Source organism: Carettochelys insculpta, chromosome 7 (genome assembly GCF_033958435.1).
Source record: "Carettochelys insculpta isolate YL-2023 chromosome 7, ASM3395843v1, whole genome shotgun sequence".
In the NCBI taxonomy this organism is placed as follows: Eukaryota; Metazoa; Chordata; order Testudines; family Carettochelyidae; genus Carettochelys; species Carettochelys insculpta.
Window position 1 is genome coordinate 43047077 of NC_134143.1, and position 16787 is coordinate 43063863.

General features: G+C 39.9%; 1 protein-coding gene across 1 annotated transcript in view; it reads right to left on the bottom strand.

The window, feature by feature from the left end:
• BTAF1 (B-TFIID TATA-box binding protein associated factor 1) overlaps positions 1-16787 on the bottom strand; it is a 104141-nt gene that overhangs the window by 48959 nt on the left and 38395 nt on the right. The window contains exons 10-21 of the mRNA XM_075000416.1: positions 15412-15507; positions 15140-15316; positions 14099-14239; positions 13795-13919; positions 11897-12017; positions 11584-11688; positions 11197-11346; positions 9581-9723; positions 9215-9389; positions 8382-8585; positions 5494-5920; positions 3692-3882 (exon numbers count right to left, since the gene is read on the bottom strand). Coding sequence (XP_074856517.1) covers positions 3692-3882; positions 5494-5920; positions 8382-8585; positions 9215-9389; positions 9581-9723; positions 11197-11346; positions 11584-11688; positions 11897-12017; positions 13795-13919; positions 14099-14239; positions 15140-15316; positions 15412-15507 — 2055 coding nt within the window. The remainder of the gene's footprint in view (positions 1-3691; positions 3883-5493; positions 5921-8381; positions 8586-9214; positions 9390-9580; positions 9724-11196; positions 11347-11583; positions 11689-11896; positions 12018-13794; positions 13920-14098; positions 14240-15139; positions 15317-15411; positions 15508-16787) is intronic.

Here is a 16787-nt window from a genome sequence, read left to right on the forward strand (position 1 = left end):
AGATGAGGTGGTCGATCTCTTGTTTCAACAGAGTCTTGTGAGAGGGGTCCCTGAAGAGGGACTGGGTAGGGGATTTTGTTGGTGGTAGGGAGTGGAATGGGATGGCATATCCCGCAGCAATAATTTCCTGTACCTATTTGTCCATAGTGATACTTCCCCACTGGTGGTAGAATGGTCTGAGGCGGTGGTGAAACAGAGGCTGAGGTGGTTGCTGGCACTGAGTGATGGCTGTGGCGTTGTGGTCCTCGACACAGCAGTCAAACTTGCTGCCTGGTTGTCTGTGGTGCGGGAGTATGGCCTTGCTAGAGACATCGTCTTGGTGGCCTTTGATGTTGTTGGTGCCCTTGGTCATAGCCGTGTTGCTATTGCGGGCGCAGAGGTTGATAGGTGTAACGTCGATACGGGTAATACCTTTTTCTCCTGTAAGGAGGAGTGTACACACCCAGCATTCTGAGCGTAGTTCAAATCCTTGATGGAGTGGAGGACCAAGTCAGGGCAAAGCTTCACTGAAACCAATCAAAAGGGAAGGTCTTCAAACTTTTGTTTGCAATTCCTTAGGAACGCCGGATGTTTGAAGCCAGGATACTCACCGTATCACCACTGCAGTGGCCATGTAGCGTGCTGCTGTGTCTGCCACATCTAACGCAATTTGGACTCCTGTATGGGAGGCCACATATCCTTCCTGAACTATTACCTTTAGGATGGGCTTCTTGTCATCTGGGAGACAGTCCATGAGTGATAAGAGTTTTGTATAATTATCAAAATTATGGTTGGAGAGGTGTGTAGCGTAGTTGGCCATACGTAGCAGTAGGGTGGAAGATGAATATACCTTCTGCCCGAATAAGTCCAGTCTCTTTGCATCCTTATCAGACACCGTGGATTTGTACTGTGGTGCCTTCGACATCTGTTGAGAGGACTCAACAAACAAGGGGATTTGGCTGGGGGTGGTTAAATAAAAACTCTATTCCTTTCGATAGAACAAAATACTTTTTGTCTATTCTTTTTTTTGTTGGCAGAATAGAAGCTGGGGTTTGCCAGATGTTTGTGGCAGCCTCGGTGATGGCCTTGTCCAGAGAGATGGCAATCTTTGATGATGTGGGAGGTCTCAGATTTTTGAAGAGCTTGTGCTGCCTCTCTTGTACCTCTGCCATCTGTATATCCTGGGACTGGGCCACCCTCTTGAACAGGTCCTGAAACTGTCTAAGGTCATCTGGAGGTGATATTTCCTGGGACGACTGCCTCATCTGAAGAGGATGAGGAGGCATCTGTCTCATATGCCTCTGTCTGTTCCTACGCCCACTCCCCCAAGCGTTCCAAGGGGTGGGGGGTGAGACAATAACTGGCTCTGGGCCTTCTCTCAGAGTGGAAAAATGGTCCCTCCTGGTAGGAGGGGATGAGGACTGTCTGTATGAGGGACATGGATGTGGGGATCTATCCCTGGACCTTGAGTAGCATCAGTGGCAAAGATAGTTCTCATGGTAGTATGGATGTGTATAGTGGCAAGGACATGGTCCTGGTGATGAGGATCCGGAGCATGAGCATTGCCTGTATCTACGATGATAGAAGGAGTGAGATCTCCTGGACAACGTGGACATAGGTGGAGATACTCTGTAGGGGTATCTATGTACGTCAGGTGAAGGGTGCCTGAGCCAGGGAGTGGGGGGGCCACAGGAGCGGAGCCGGCGGTCTCAGGAAAGATGATGGCTGTGTTAACAGCCGCTCCGGTATACGTTTTAGGAGGAGGAGAGCTTGGAGAGAGAGGTGATGGTACAATGAGAAGGTTCGGCGATGGGCTTTGGTGCCAAGCCTTAGAATGTGCTTTTCACTGTGAGACAGGTGAGTTGGTGCTGATACAGATGGTGCTATGCCTGGTGCCGTGGGTTTTGGTGTGGGTATCAGTGCAGGTGGTTCCACACTTGGTGCCTGGGCCTGCGGTTCTGCACAGGTAGAGGTCTTCAGCACTGCAGGTCCCCATTCCAATTCTCTTGGTGCCACAGTCTCCAGCACCTGCCGCTTAGGCACTTGGAGGATCTTTTGTGCTGCATCCCTGAAAGTCTGAGACCCGGGCACTCTCTTTTGCTCTCTGGGCTTTATGCCTCCTTTGGCAGCAAGTGTGTCCCGGCTCTGTGCCTCGCTCGTCCTGCTTATAGGTAGTACGGGCAAGGATCGAGTAGAGGATACTTTCTTTCTCTTATGACCTGAGGAGGTCAGAGAGGTTGCCTTTCATTTTAGCGGCACTGACAGGCCCTCCAGAGGAGATAATACAGTGGTTTCAGGCTGAAGGGCTTTGTCAAATAAAATAATTTTCAGCCTCATTTCTCTGTCCTTCCTCGCTCTAGCAATCAGTTTAGAGCTGTGAGGACATTTCTGAGGTACGTGGGTCTCACCCAGACAACCAATACATTAGCTATGGTCGTCAGAGGTTGCATAGCCTCACGGCATGACTCATATTTCTTGAAGCCCGGTGGGGACATCTTTCTCTGTTTGAACAACTTACCATAGTCTAACCTTAACGAGGGTGCTTAATGGGTACTAAGGAACAACAAACAGTCTGTAGATAAGATTTAGCAACCAGTCTATGTTAGAGATAAGGCCACAGTAGCAGCTGCTCTCTATTTTTTTAAACTATCTACAGTAAAAGATTTTTAAAGAACACCTTTTTTTTTTTTTTAAGAAAAGAACTCGCAACTAGTAAACAAGTAAACGGTTTTTTATCTTTTCAGACGCTGGAGCCGAAGTGAAGTCCTTCTGCAGCCACTGGCGGTTGAGACGAACTGATGGGAACCGGATTGCGCACGTGACTGAATGTACACGTAGGACCAGCACGCATCTGTGCATGTGTGATCAGATGAGATACAGCTTGGAAGTCTCCAAATCTGCGGCGCCGGGGCGAGCCCAACACCTAACATGGAGCACCCATGGGGACCACTCATAGAAGTAGTAAAACTTTTGTCATTTAACTATGGTGACCTTACCTTAGAAATAATATTTTTCAACTAATATTTACTGCTTAGTCTATTGTGAAACATAGCAGTTCTGATTTTTTCTTTAATTTGCTAGGTGGCCAGTTGTTTGGAGACTACCTAGTCATATAATTATACATATCAGTTTAACACTACTTCCACTTGGTACCTGAAGCAGCACTAATCACAAATTTACATATTAAATTACAATGGATTAAAATAAAATCATTTAGAAGTAGATTTTAATGAATAATATGGGATGCATTCAGATTAACTAGTTAATACAACACTTGTAAAAATAATTTTGACATATTACAATGTGTGAGATTCACACATTGTTTTAAAGAAGTTTTTGGCTCCATCTCAAAATTTCTGTTATACATATTGAGCAGTTGTTGGTCCTTCCTCCAACATATACAGACATCAGGGAGGGAGCACACTTCTGATGTACAACTTGAGAATTAACTCTGCATGTTCCCTTGACATGTCTCTCGTACTCAGGCCTAAAACTTAATGCCACTACATATATTTAATTCTGCTTACAATTAAACAAATTCATCATGCTACTTACAAAATGAAATTAAAGATGGACTCAGGTTTTTTTTTAAATCAGCAAAATTATTGCTCCTCTGTGTAATCTCTAACTTAAAATATAGATACATTTAGGAAGAACATGTCTTATATAATATATAATTATAATCAGCAAAGAAGATCTAAAAGGTATTTACCTCATCAAGTTCTGTAATAATGTTTCCACTACTGCCTGTGGGAAGGTCTACAATTTGGGCTTTTGGAGCCTTCGGTGTAGGACCTCGTCTACTTGTGATGGCAAATGCAGCTTTCTGATGTCTGTACAGTGTAATTATTCCTCTGTACTTGGTGACAGTATGGTGCATCCCATCTCTTTCAGAGTTGAGTCCTATTAAAGAATAAAATTGACAACCTATTTTAAAATACAGTATCAGAAGTTACTACTGCCACCCATTGGCTACTGAGAAGGCCCAATGAGTGGCCCTCCATCATCTCAGTGGATTGCAATATTGTTATAATGAAGAGCGTCTCCCAGGATAGGATAGTTGTACTAACTGCACTTGTGCACCTAGAATTTGCAGGGTGTGCTATGATTGGATGCAGTGGGACTGCATGGCTCTTACAGTCAATGTTGTGTGCAATCAGCATGCAAGTCACTTCACTTGCTCTTCCTTTACTTGCATGTCACCTCAGTAATACCAGTAGGGAAAAACCTATGCACATAGAAACGGGCAGAATTTGGCAACCTTGCACGTGGGCAACAGTAAACAAAATGTCTCTTCGGCTATGCATAGAACCCCAATGGGCCACTGATTGCCCACCACTGTTTTGCAAAGAAGGGTAAATACTAGGGGGGCAATCGAAGTATGGTGATCTGACTTGCACCACATCATACTGTGGGCCAGTGAGAGCCAGGAAAGGAAGCTATACCACCCAACTCAGTATCTAGTCCATTAGGTCACATTGGAGGGGGGGGGGGGGGAAACAAAACAAAACAAAAACAAACAAAAAACCCAAATACATTAAAAGGTGAGCAAGTACTTCTTGGGAAAACAATGTATGCTTTCAAAAATTTTAGAGAAAGTAGTACTTGTCAGACCAAAATCATCATGATGTATACTCCCTTCCCAAACTCTATCTGTAGAGATTCAAGGATTGTACCTATAAATTTAAGGTGGGAAATACTGTATGTGTCAGTTATTCACACATCTAAATGAAGATGTAATACAGATGTGGTTAACTAGCCTTATTTTTAATAACTAGTTTTCTTATTTCACCAAGTTTCTATATTTTCATTCAATGCAAGGCACCCTAGTTTACCCATCTTATTATTTAGACTTCTGGCTTCTGTACACTTGAAGGAGTTGTCACTATTTAGCTGCCTGCCATTACCTGATGTAACTGAATGGGACTTTCATTTGACCGTTTCTCATCTGATCTTACCTTATCATGCCCCATCCTCTCCTGTGCCTTAAGGACCTAGAGAATCTGTATTAATGGACCCTCCCCAAGGTATGTCTCTGTCTGATCTATGTGCTCCTCCATATCTGTCAGCTTTCTCCCAGCCCTTAGTTTAAAAGCTGCTCTATCACCTTGCTAGTTTTAAGATACCAGCAATCTGTTTCCACTTTGGCTTAGGTGAAAGCCCATCCTTCCTGTATAGGCTCCAACTTTCGCAAATGTTTCCCCAGTTCCTAATGAATCTAAACCCCTCCTCCCTAAGCCATCATCTCATCCATGTATTAGACCTTCCAATTCTCCCATAAGGGAGTTAATTTTTTGTGTTTTTTAGTTAAAAATTAAACTAAACAAATTCTTACACTAAATTGCTCTGTTCAAAAAAAATAAACGTACATGGAACAGTAAAAGATATCTGAAAAAAGTAGTAGCTAACAGGAAGTTAAAACAGCTGATTAATTTTAAATAAAATACTATCTAGAAGTACAAGTGATGCATTTATGCCTTTTTTCCAAACCTGATACAGACTTAAGTAATATACCTTTATTGTTTTCATGACTGCTTTGAGGTTGTGCAGGACATGCTGCTAAGGGAGTAAGATGTGGATCCACACACAGAGAGTTGCAGAGATTTTTTATGATCTTTGAGTTGGGGCATGGAGATCTTGATGTACACTGTTGAAGTAACTTAGCTACACATAACGCTGCATAGTTTTGTACCAATGTATTCTCTTCTTTCTTGACAGTTTCCATTAAAGGTTTTATGACCGGATTTAGTTTTTCTGGAAGTTGTTGCAAGTTCACAACAGCACATGCAGCAAAAGTATGGACTCGCAGCTGTAACACTTGCCATTCCTGATTTGTTTCTGTAACAGTAATTTGGACTTGCTGTCGTTTGCTCTCCAATTGCTGTAAAGTTTTAGGATTTAAATTAAAAGCTGATGTAACTTCACTGAAGACAGTAGTAACCTAAAGAAAAAAAAAAAAAGACAAAATTTATGCTAATGAGATTTCCTCTAAAAGAGGAGGTGGGATTTGTGGGGGAGAAAAGAAATAGTGTGATCAGTTGTGTGCCTTTAACCAACTAACTTCAACTGTAACAGAGTCAAATTCTGTCCACAAGAAGATCAGTGGAAGCTTTGCTTAATGTTGGTTTCTCTCCCATTTTTTCGAGTCTTTTTCTTTTTATTCCCCTAATTTTTAAAATAGTACTAGATGGTACCTATGAATTGGGATTCCCACTTCAAATAATATATTTTGACATGATGTATATTTTATATTCTGATTGAAGTGTTCTGTATAAAACAACTATTTCAATGACTCTCCGATTTTTTTTTCTTTAAACAAAAGAGCAACACAACTTCTATTTTCTTCTGTTTGACAGATTTCTTCCCTCTCCCCATGGGAAAGGGTTTTGACTTACCTCCCTCTAATAGATTTTACACTTTTCTCTAAATAAGTCTCTCTTCATTTAAGCTGTGTCTACACTTGCTTTCCTCTTTTGAACGAGGCATACAAATACAGGAAATAGAAAATGCAAATCTCTTTTTGAAAGAAAGAAAAAGCAGGTTAGATAGGACTCTTTCAAAAATAAACCCCATCTTTGAAAGCACCTTGCTTCCTCTAACGTAATTGGACGAAGGGTTCTTTTGAAGATGGGGCTCTTTTGAAAATAAACTGCATCTACACTGTTTTCTTTCTTTCAAAACAAGTTCTTTCAAAAAAGCGATTACACAAATGAGGCACCATATATGTAAGTCAGTGCCTCACTTGCATGTCTCTTTCGAAGGAGGAATACAAGTGTAGACACAGCTCAAGTGTCTTTCTTTTTCCTTGCTTTCGTTCACCATTCCATTTCTCTCCATTGACCACCCTGTGGTCCCTTCTCTCCAGTTTACTTGTAGGACTCTCTTCCATTATGTCTTATTTGGGACACAGATAAGTGGTAAGAAGAGTAACATGCAAGTTCAACTCCCCCAAGTACTCTTTACTGTCTGCCCAACTCCTGCCAGTTAATTTGCAGCAAGACCCAGATGACCAGCAAAGCACCAAGGCACAGAAGACTGGAGGAGTGGGTCTACAGTGAGCTGCACCCATCCAGAAATAGTCCAACATTACACTGTTTGCTTGCATAAGAGATGGAGATACAGACAGGAAAAAAGAGTTTTGCTGTCCAGCATACTGGGAGAAAAACAAACTGACTGTGGAGTCATGTGGAGGTTGAGTTGCTCCTCAGCTGACTTTGTGATAGACGGATTGCAATGCTCCCTGAACACTCGAATACCTTTGATTTGATATGGGCCTTGTCTTCTAATCAGCATTTCCATGAAACTTGCTCCAGACACACAGGTAAAAAGAGGAAATCTGGTAGGGGCCCTGCTCCACCTACTCTGTGATACAGAGCTCAAACCGTATTACTGTTTTCATTTAGTAAAGAGGCAGCACAGATTTGTTTAATAAATGTGTTGTTTGCAAAGAAGCAAGAGGATATAATTCTATAATAGAGAAGAATGCAGTTTTTTCCTGTCCATTATAACTAAGGAAGCTTAGACAAACTCTGCTTGAGATAATAGTTTTTAAAAACATCAGGCCTGGATAACGTGCACCCAAGAATCCTAAAAAGAGTTGGCTGAGGAGCTCTGATTACTGATGTTAATTTAAAATACATCTTAGAATACCAGAAGAATTCCAGGATCTTGGCAGAGCGCCAATATGCAGCAGTCAGGTTTGTATAATTGATGGTGGTGTCCAGAACGGGCCAAAGTTTCACCCCACCCCATACACGTGCACCTGCCTTGTAAGGGTAGGTTGGGGTATGTGAGGGCTCCAGTTTTGGATTAGGGCTGGGGATCAGCAGCTTGGGAGGGACTCAAGGTTAGAGCAGAAGGTTGGGGTCAGGGTGTGGATTGGCTGGACTGGTGATGAAGTGCTCAAACTTAGTGCAGTCTGAGTTGTGCAGCAGGCAGACAGCACTGGGACTGGGGGCAGACACAAGGATTCCCCAAAGTCTCAGAAGGACTTCTACAAACTACTGCAATTCTTCACCATTATCACACAGTACAGTAAAACTCTTTCATATCCAGGAGCCCCAGAGGTTGACAGATATTCAAATATTCTGGATAACAGAGAGGTTATATCTAGCAATCCATAACACTAAAGAAAAACAAGATTAGATATGAAGAAAACACACAAAAATGTATGCAAAGTACTTTATTTACCAACAACAGTAGTATTGTACATTGTAAACTTATACTGTATTTGCTGTGTTTACATTTTCTTTCACTATACTATACTTATAGAAAATGTAACTAAAATTTATGATTAAAATACCAATTATTTGAGAGTTCCAGATACTAGAATATCAGATATGAAAAAGTTTATTGTATATTGAAAAATGATATAGGCTACCTCTTCATTCAGATTTACTCACCAGTTCATTAGCTTGATCTATTGTAAGTACACTGGAGTTTACTCTGTTCCCAATATCAATGTTTGCATCAGCTAGTGATGAAATGAGTTGTTTACATTCATTCTGCATTCGGGTAAAAGGAACAGCAATTTCATCATAATAGAGGTGTTCAGAAAGGACTCCAAGTAAACGTGGCTGCACCGAAAGGGCCAGAGCTTTACATTCCTAAAACAAAGCAAGTTAACTAGTTTAGGTTTTCCTATGCTCTTACAGGCTATTTCATTCAATTAAGATCAAGGAACACAACAAAACACTAATTTCTGTTCAGTAGCTTCTAATTTTAAGCTTTTAATGTAGCAAAACTTCAAGGCAAAAGAGGGGGGTGGAAAAAAAAGGGGCTGGTGGGAGATGTGCACACAAAACTGTCGTGTACCATGAAAACAGCTAATGGTTCCAACCTTTTAAGAATCAGTGCTGTATTAATGGAAAAAGTTTTCACAAATAGTTTTAACAACTAATTTTACATGGATGAAAGATAACTTGCTAAACAAGAACACAAAATCACAACAGAAGGATAGATACTACAGATTGCGCAGAATATGTTGATGTTGATATTAGAAAGAATCAAGTACCCAGCTAGAGTCAATCACAGTGCAAGAAGAGTTAATGCATTCACTAAACTACACAATTTTGAAGTAATTTGGAATCCTTTTGTACCATTACTTCACCTGTCAGATTCCATCATTTAACGGTATAAATGCAGTTTTTTTTGTTGTACTTCCATTTCAGACTAAAACTGTTTAATTAAAATTTAGCAAACTGTATTCCATTTTTTTCTGTAAAAAGCATCCTACCTTTTGCAAGGCAGCCCACTCACAGATCACTAATGCAACACTAATCCTCTGCAAGGCAGATTTCGAATTCAAGTGGAAAAGCAGTAACTGAGCTAGCGATTCAGCTGGCTTTATTTCTTGAGGAACGGTATTTACGCTTGGATCACAAATACAGCAACAAAGAGCTCCTAATAACCTTGACCAAAGAAGAAAAAGCATTACGGCAATATTATACTCATTCTACCATTCATGCTTTAAAACGACAAAGTTAAACGTCTCAGCTAAAGTTAGGTTTTAGCAGAAACCACCATTAAAAAATGTGCTTTCAGTTACAAATATTTTAATCTAAAAGTATTGGTCCTTTTTTCATATTTTCCATAAACTGACTTTGCTGCCATCACCCGGGCTCGCATTACAACATAGTCCCTGGTTGCTGGATCTTCTGTAATGCTCTCTGCACCAGCAATATACTCCTGTATCACTTCTTTATTCTGGGTTTGACTTTGACGCAGCTTGCCACCTGCTTTTTCCTATAAAATAAACACAAAAGAAACTTTTTAAGTAATAAGAAATCTTCTCTGTTTTGCTTTCCAAAGTCTTCTGTATTTCAGATAAAAAGATATGAATTCATATTCAATATTAAAACTATAATTGTTCTATGCGATGAGAAGTAGCCATACCATATTTGATCTTACATGAATCCAGCATCTCTCAGAAATCACTGTGAATGTGATTTTAAGAAGTGCTTAAATCATGGATCTATGACTACAATCCCAGCTGCCATGTGGCAGCTGGCCCTGGCCAGGAAGCCAGCCCCACGGCAGTTGCCCCAAGTACCATTTAACAAAATGTGCCAGTTATCTGAGTGCCAGATCATACAGGTTTTACTGTAGCTTATCTCAAGAATGATACTAGACCTACAGTTTCAATCTGAGGCCTGAACAATTGGAAGAGAAAAACAACATATGACAGTTTCTCATTAGTAAAATAATCCTGAGAAAGCTGACTCAGTTCTGCAAAACAGAAGTTGGAGCAATGGTACATGTAGGTCCCACAGATCAGATATGAAGGCATGTTGAAAAAAAAAAACAAGCTTATAAAACTAATAGAGGATTTACAAAGAGAACAGTGAATACTTTGATCCATCCACAGATAAGCATGCACTACAGCAGCACAGATACAACACTGCGGCATATTAGCATAAACACCATCTAGAATTGATGAAGAGCGGTACTTCTGTTGATGCTGTTTACATCATCTTACAACTCTTGTAACATTAGCTCTTCAAGAGGTGACAGCTAGGTTAGAGACGACTCTCTCTCAACCTAACCACGTCTACACTAGGGGTTTGACTTAAAACCAGCACACTGGGCACACTCTTTTTCACAGCTCTGATTAACATGGATAAATCAACTCAATTTTAGGTCTAGACCAGGCCTAAGGAGTATTTATTACATGGAGCTTTAGAGTATCTGCCAGACAGACACTGTGGCATTTAAATGTTTAACTGCTTTACTGCACCTCCCCCCAAAACTTTTTTTTTTTTAAGTTCAACAGCACAATAAGCTTCATTAACTATATTTATATTTGAACTTGACAAATTATTTATATAAAGAAGAGGGGGAAAAGCCATGACACATCCATAGCATTAGAGAGTCAAAGCTAAAGAGGAAAAATTTTCATTTTAAAGTTCTCATACATGGCCAAGTTGTGCAATTTAGACACTGGCTTGGATCAGAGTGATGAAGAACTGCACTGCTGTAGAAGGAGCCCAGGTAGGGCATGTATTTCCTTGAATGGTCATATAACACAAGTATTGGGACTGCTCTGTAGGCTGCAGTGAAGATTCATACTTCCACTTACATGGTAGTTATGCCCACAGAGTCTTGTGAATACAACAGCACTCTTTCCTTTCTACAAAGGCCAGTCATAGTTTTGCTACAACACACTAATAATCACTTAATTCCTTCATTTCCAAAAATGTTTTAAAAATCTCTTTTTACCTTTGTTCTGGCTTTTACTTCTAGCAACATATTCAGATCAATAGGCAAATGAGAAGGCTGCATCATTAAGCACAGCCAGGCTCCCATCCATGGACAAGCTGCTGCTACCACATATTGCACTGATGCTTTGTTTAGCAGTTCCAGCCATACCTTTGGGGGGAAAAAATACATATTTGTATACAATAGAAATATGCATCATGATATCCATGCAAACATTTGAACAACATGATGTCCAAGATCTAGTAAGAGTTTCATAATGGTCACAGTGAAGTCAATGTATAGCTGTAAAACACCCTGCAATTATGTGGACTGAAGTTTGTGTGTCTCAAATGATGGTATATAAACATCAGACTAATGAATAAGAACAGTCATAAGCTAAATAAATACCTTGTGAATAAGGTCCAGAATATCTTGGCTGCTTTCTAAAATACAAAACTGAAAAATATGCCTCAGCATATCCTGCAGAATCGGAGTTAGCCAGGCTGAAGAACTCTGAAGACAGACATATCAGAGGTGAGAAAAAATTTCAAGATACAATCTAGTTTAACACACGTATTATTTGAGCTGTTCACTACTGAAACGGCACCCACCTCTACCCAGAGCAGAAACAGGTTACAAACATTTTCCACATGATTTCTAAGAGTTGTAAACAACCACTTTTGTATTATAATTGGTAAATGGTACTATAACTAGTTCTCACCTGGTCTTGGGTAGACAACAGCGTAAATAAAGTTTCCAATGCTGCTTTTCTAACAGATGATATAGTATGATGCAAGAATGGCCATACACGTGGAACCAAAATGGTGAGTGACTGCTGGATACTGGTACGTTGTAAGGAAAGAGAGGTAAGAGAAAGTAATTTTTTTTCCAAAAGTGAGTTTATCATTTTTACACCCAGATTATATCTCCAGTGCCAGTGGGGGTTGATTCAGCAGGTCTAGAAAAGACCCATTAAACAGACTACTGACAGCCTGTACCTCAACTCAGGTGCTCCTCTGGACTGAAAAGTGCAAGGGGAATCAATGGGAGAGCATCTCCTGTTGATACACCACAGGGAAGACACTGCATTAAGTAGATCTATGTAATTTGATTATAGCTACTTCATTCATGTAGCTGAATTTGGTTCGCTTCAATTGATGTTCCCCATGTACTATAGGCCAGACTCCAGTTACAATGTTTAATTAAAAGGAGACTTAAGGGAAGAATACAAAAAGTACCACTATATATTCCCAAAGGAATTTCAAGTGCAGGATCAAGTTATTGCACAAATACAGTAGGCAAAATAAAATCTGAGTTGTATTTTCTTAAAAAAAAGTTTACTTGTTACTGGCAAAATTCCGAAGTTTGTCCAAATTAATTAGTTCCCACTGTAACTAGATGCTTCACTTTTATGGCTTCTTTCACACTTAAAGTATGTTGCCCTTTCTCATCCCAAGCAACCACATACACATAAATAAGAACATTTTATTTTAAAGGTCAGTCAGAATTTCCTCACAGTTGTGCAGTTGAAGAAAAGTTTCATCCTTAATGCCTAAACTCCTTGTGTTTGAGAATTAAAATAGTATTACACATTAACTCTTTGGAGATACACGTTCCACACAATTGGCTGAATTACAAAGTTTCTGCTCTAATTCTTGATATTTCCTGCCTGAGATTTTAATATTGGCAAGAACATTTTAAGAATATACTGAAATATTGTGACTGTAATATTAGAGAGAAGAAATAAGAATGGAAAGCTCTAGTAAGGTGAGAAAATTCACTACGTTTTAATCACTTTTTCCTCAGTGCTTTATTTGATTTCTCTTTTTTTTTTTATTTGCAATGACAGAACCATCAGGGAGATTTATGATTTTATTTCATTTAATCAAATAGGCAAGCGAATTGGAGCCGAAAGATTTAAAGAAAGGGGAAAAAGAGAGGACAAGGGCAAGTTTACTAAATGTCTACCCAAGCATTGAGTGCAGATTTCAATAAATTCTATTTTGGGGGAGGAACTCACCTAAAAATTCTCTCCTATATACTGAGCAAAAGCCAACCTGGATTTGTCCATTTTGTTCTGTTTACCTACTTCCTTGAATTAATGATATACCCAGTGACTCTGTGAAAAAGATGGGCCTATCATTTGCATTTCACTAGGGCTCTAACTCAAAAGCCATTGGGCTGCGTGTTGCAAGTGTGCAACTCTCCCACTATTGCCATCAGGTTTGTGTATACAAAGTCTGCAGGCCTGAGTAGTTCAGTGCAAAACAACAACTCCCACATAACACAACAGAAATACTTAAGGGTCATGGATAAATAGTGGCTATTGCTTCTCTTATTAAGAGAGTGGTCCTAAATCTAGTGACAAAGTGGATTAAATGTAGGTATTAGATTATTAGTGTGCTCTAAAAAAAAAGAGAGTGCACTTCCCTTTAAAAGCCTTTGATCTGTTAATTTGTTTGCAGATTTATACCAGTGTCTATTTACAGTAGAAAGATACTTTGCACCATTATTTGTCTTCCATACGCAATATAAATTAAGATTATTTCAATATGAAAATAACTGCTTTAGCGACAAATGCTTAGAGCTGTCTCCTAAATAGTAGCTGGAAAAAAGTACCTGCATTTCTGGACCTGAGGATAAGTTAGAAGGGAGGAAAGAAGAATCATGATGCTGTTTGTAGAAGCTGTCAGATCATCTAGTTCTAGAAGAGCATCCCATAATGTATTAAGAATAAAGGGCACCTAGAGGTATAAGCACACAGGAAGAAGTGATCTTACAAAGAGAAAGAAAAATAAGTCCATCTTCCATATAACAAAATGAGCAATTAAAAAAAAGCATGTACTGCATTGTAAACATTGTTTTCTCATTCTGATCCAAGATGAACTCTTGCAAGTCAAAATGGAGAGGATAAGACGTCAACCTTTTGTGTCTGAAGATGAACGAGGCTTTCCACTACTGGTACTAAAGATGCTGCAGCAACAGCTCTGACATCATCATCCAGGTCTTGGAGACCTTCAATTATTGCAGGCAAGACTTTAGGCAACAAAGTATTAATCATATCCTAAAAAAAATTCAAAACCAAAAAACATGTTTAATACAGAAATTGAATAAAACAGCATTCAATAAACTGAGTAACTTTCTCACAAACTCAGAACACTCTCTCCCTCTCTAACAAAACCCCACAAATCAACACCCTATAGGTTCATCAGACAAAAGCAGAAATAACCATTCTGAACTGTTTAAGTGTTATCACTCATGAAAAATCTACTCTCTTATAGAGTGATTTTTAGTCAAATTTAGTGTTGATCATAGCAAAGTGTGCCATTTCCCACGCTGTCCTTAAAATATGCCTCAGTCAGAACCTTTTGTCATTCTACTACTAGAATGTGTAATCAACAGATTTCAGTTGTACCAAACCGTAGACAACATCTACAAGTGCCACTTCTTCCGGAAGCGGCATGGTAATGAGCAGTCCGGAAGATGCTAATGAGGCATGGATGTAAATTTCCCACACCTCATTAGCATATGGGCACGTGATTCAGAGTCCAGAATCTCTTATATGGGCACATGATTCAGAGTCTAGAAGAGCTTCCGGACTCTGAATCACGTGCCCATATGCTAATGAGGTGTGGGAAATTTACATCCATGCCTCATTAGCATCTTTTGGACTGGTCATTACCACGCTGCTTCCGGAAGAAGTAGTACGTGTAGAGGTAGCCATAATGTTTTACAACTGGGGAAGAGAGGAGTTACCACAGGAAAGGGTATCTTCAGATTCATTTAATATGCCATACATTTTAAATGTGTGTTTCTTCAAAACAAATGACAGCCTCAAACACCTTTATAACACCTTCTAGTCTTTTCATTCCCCTTTCTGTATTTGACAAGTCTTTCTGAAAGCATAATTTTTGTAGCAATAATGACATGGAATGGGGGGGTGGGGGGGAAGGAAGGCGATTACCTGACGAACTGCCAAAGCATATTTTATTCCTAAAAGACCTCCATGTCTCACTTCCCATTGATCTTGGGAGAGCAATTTCAGGAGAATATCCACAGTTTTATGAACTCCAGTGTCATTCATATGTTTCAATACTACTCCTAAAGTCTGAGCACAAGTCTCACGTACTGGTGCTACAACCTAGATAAGCAACGATAGACATAGATAAAAGCATTTCTACATGCAATGGAAATAGACATGGAAATAGAATAGCACGTCTAAGAGTTGAAACTTACTTCATCTGAAACAAAGTCTCCAAATCTGTCTAATGCAAATACACAGAGGAGTCGAATAACTAAGTCTTCCAACCATTCCTGATGCTGCTGAGACATCTGTTAAAAAATAAAGGAATTTACGTACCATTTGCTAAATTAATTCATAGAAAGATTCCCAAGATTCCTTTTTTGAACCTAAATTCATGCGGAGAAGATTATACTGCAGTTGTTAAATTTGTGATTGTACCCACATTAAAAGCCAATTGAAAAAAAAACATGAACATCATTTAATGCTCCTTCAGCAAAATTAATCCACTGTAAGGAGAGTTAGAACAAGGTCACAAGTATGACTTCACACCTTACACAGGTGGTGTGCAGCAGGACAACAAGAGGATGCATATGTACCACTATGTGCTGAGAACAGGTCCTCCAGAGACCAAAAGGCCAGCCACAGGACACATGATGAAACCACCATTGTTCCAAAATCTACACCTGGGCACAGTGAACAATATTGGAAAATGGTAGGCTTCACTCCATTGGTACTTTTTCGCTCTAACCATATGACACTTGAACACTCATGCTGTGGTTACACTGCTGTAATCTGTCAACAGAAGTCACTATCACAAAACTTCTGTTGGCAGAGCGCAGCCACACACAAAATCCAAACTGCAAGAGCATTCTACTCTGTCAACAGAGTGGCCAGACTGACTGTCTGCTCTCTCAACAAAACAGGTACCCATAAGCACAGCAGACAGAAACGTCCCCAGAGCCTCCACAAAGCTCAGTGTTATTCCTCAAGGCTGAGAAGAAGAACGCTGCCAGCAAAAGTGCCGAGTTTTGTCAACAAATGGTCTACAAAAAGGCATTTTGCGTGTGGATGTTCCATGAATTTTGTCAGCAAAACTTGCTAGTGTAACCACAGCCTCAGGCCTTTGTGGGGGTGAACTATATGTACATTATGGAAATATACCTGTGTCATAGAACTGGAGGTGACCTTCAGAGGTCATTGAGTCCAGTCCCTTGACAACACATCAGGAGGATCCATCACCATCCTGAGAGAGGTTTTTTTTTTTGGTTTTTTTTTTTTTTTAAAATATTTGCCCTAGATCCCTAAATCGCCCTCTCAAGGATTGAGCTCACAACCCTAGGATTAGCAGGCCAATGATCAAACCACAGAGCTAGCCATTCCCTCCTGAGGGGGCCATTTAGGGATCTGGGGCAAAAAGTTTTTTAAAAAAAAAAAAATCAGGGGTAGTAATAGATCCTGCTTGAGGACAGGGGACTGGACTCAATGACCTCTGAAGGTCCCTTCCAGTTCTATGAGATAGGTATAAGGATTAAGTAATCAAATCAAAAAGCGACTTTTCAGGAATGAGGAGAGAGCCAAACTAGGATGA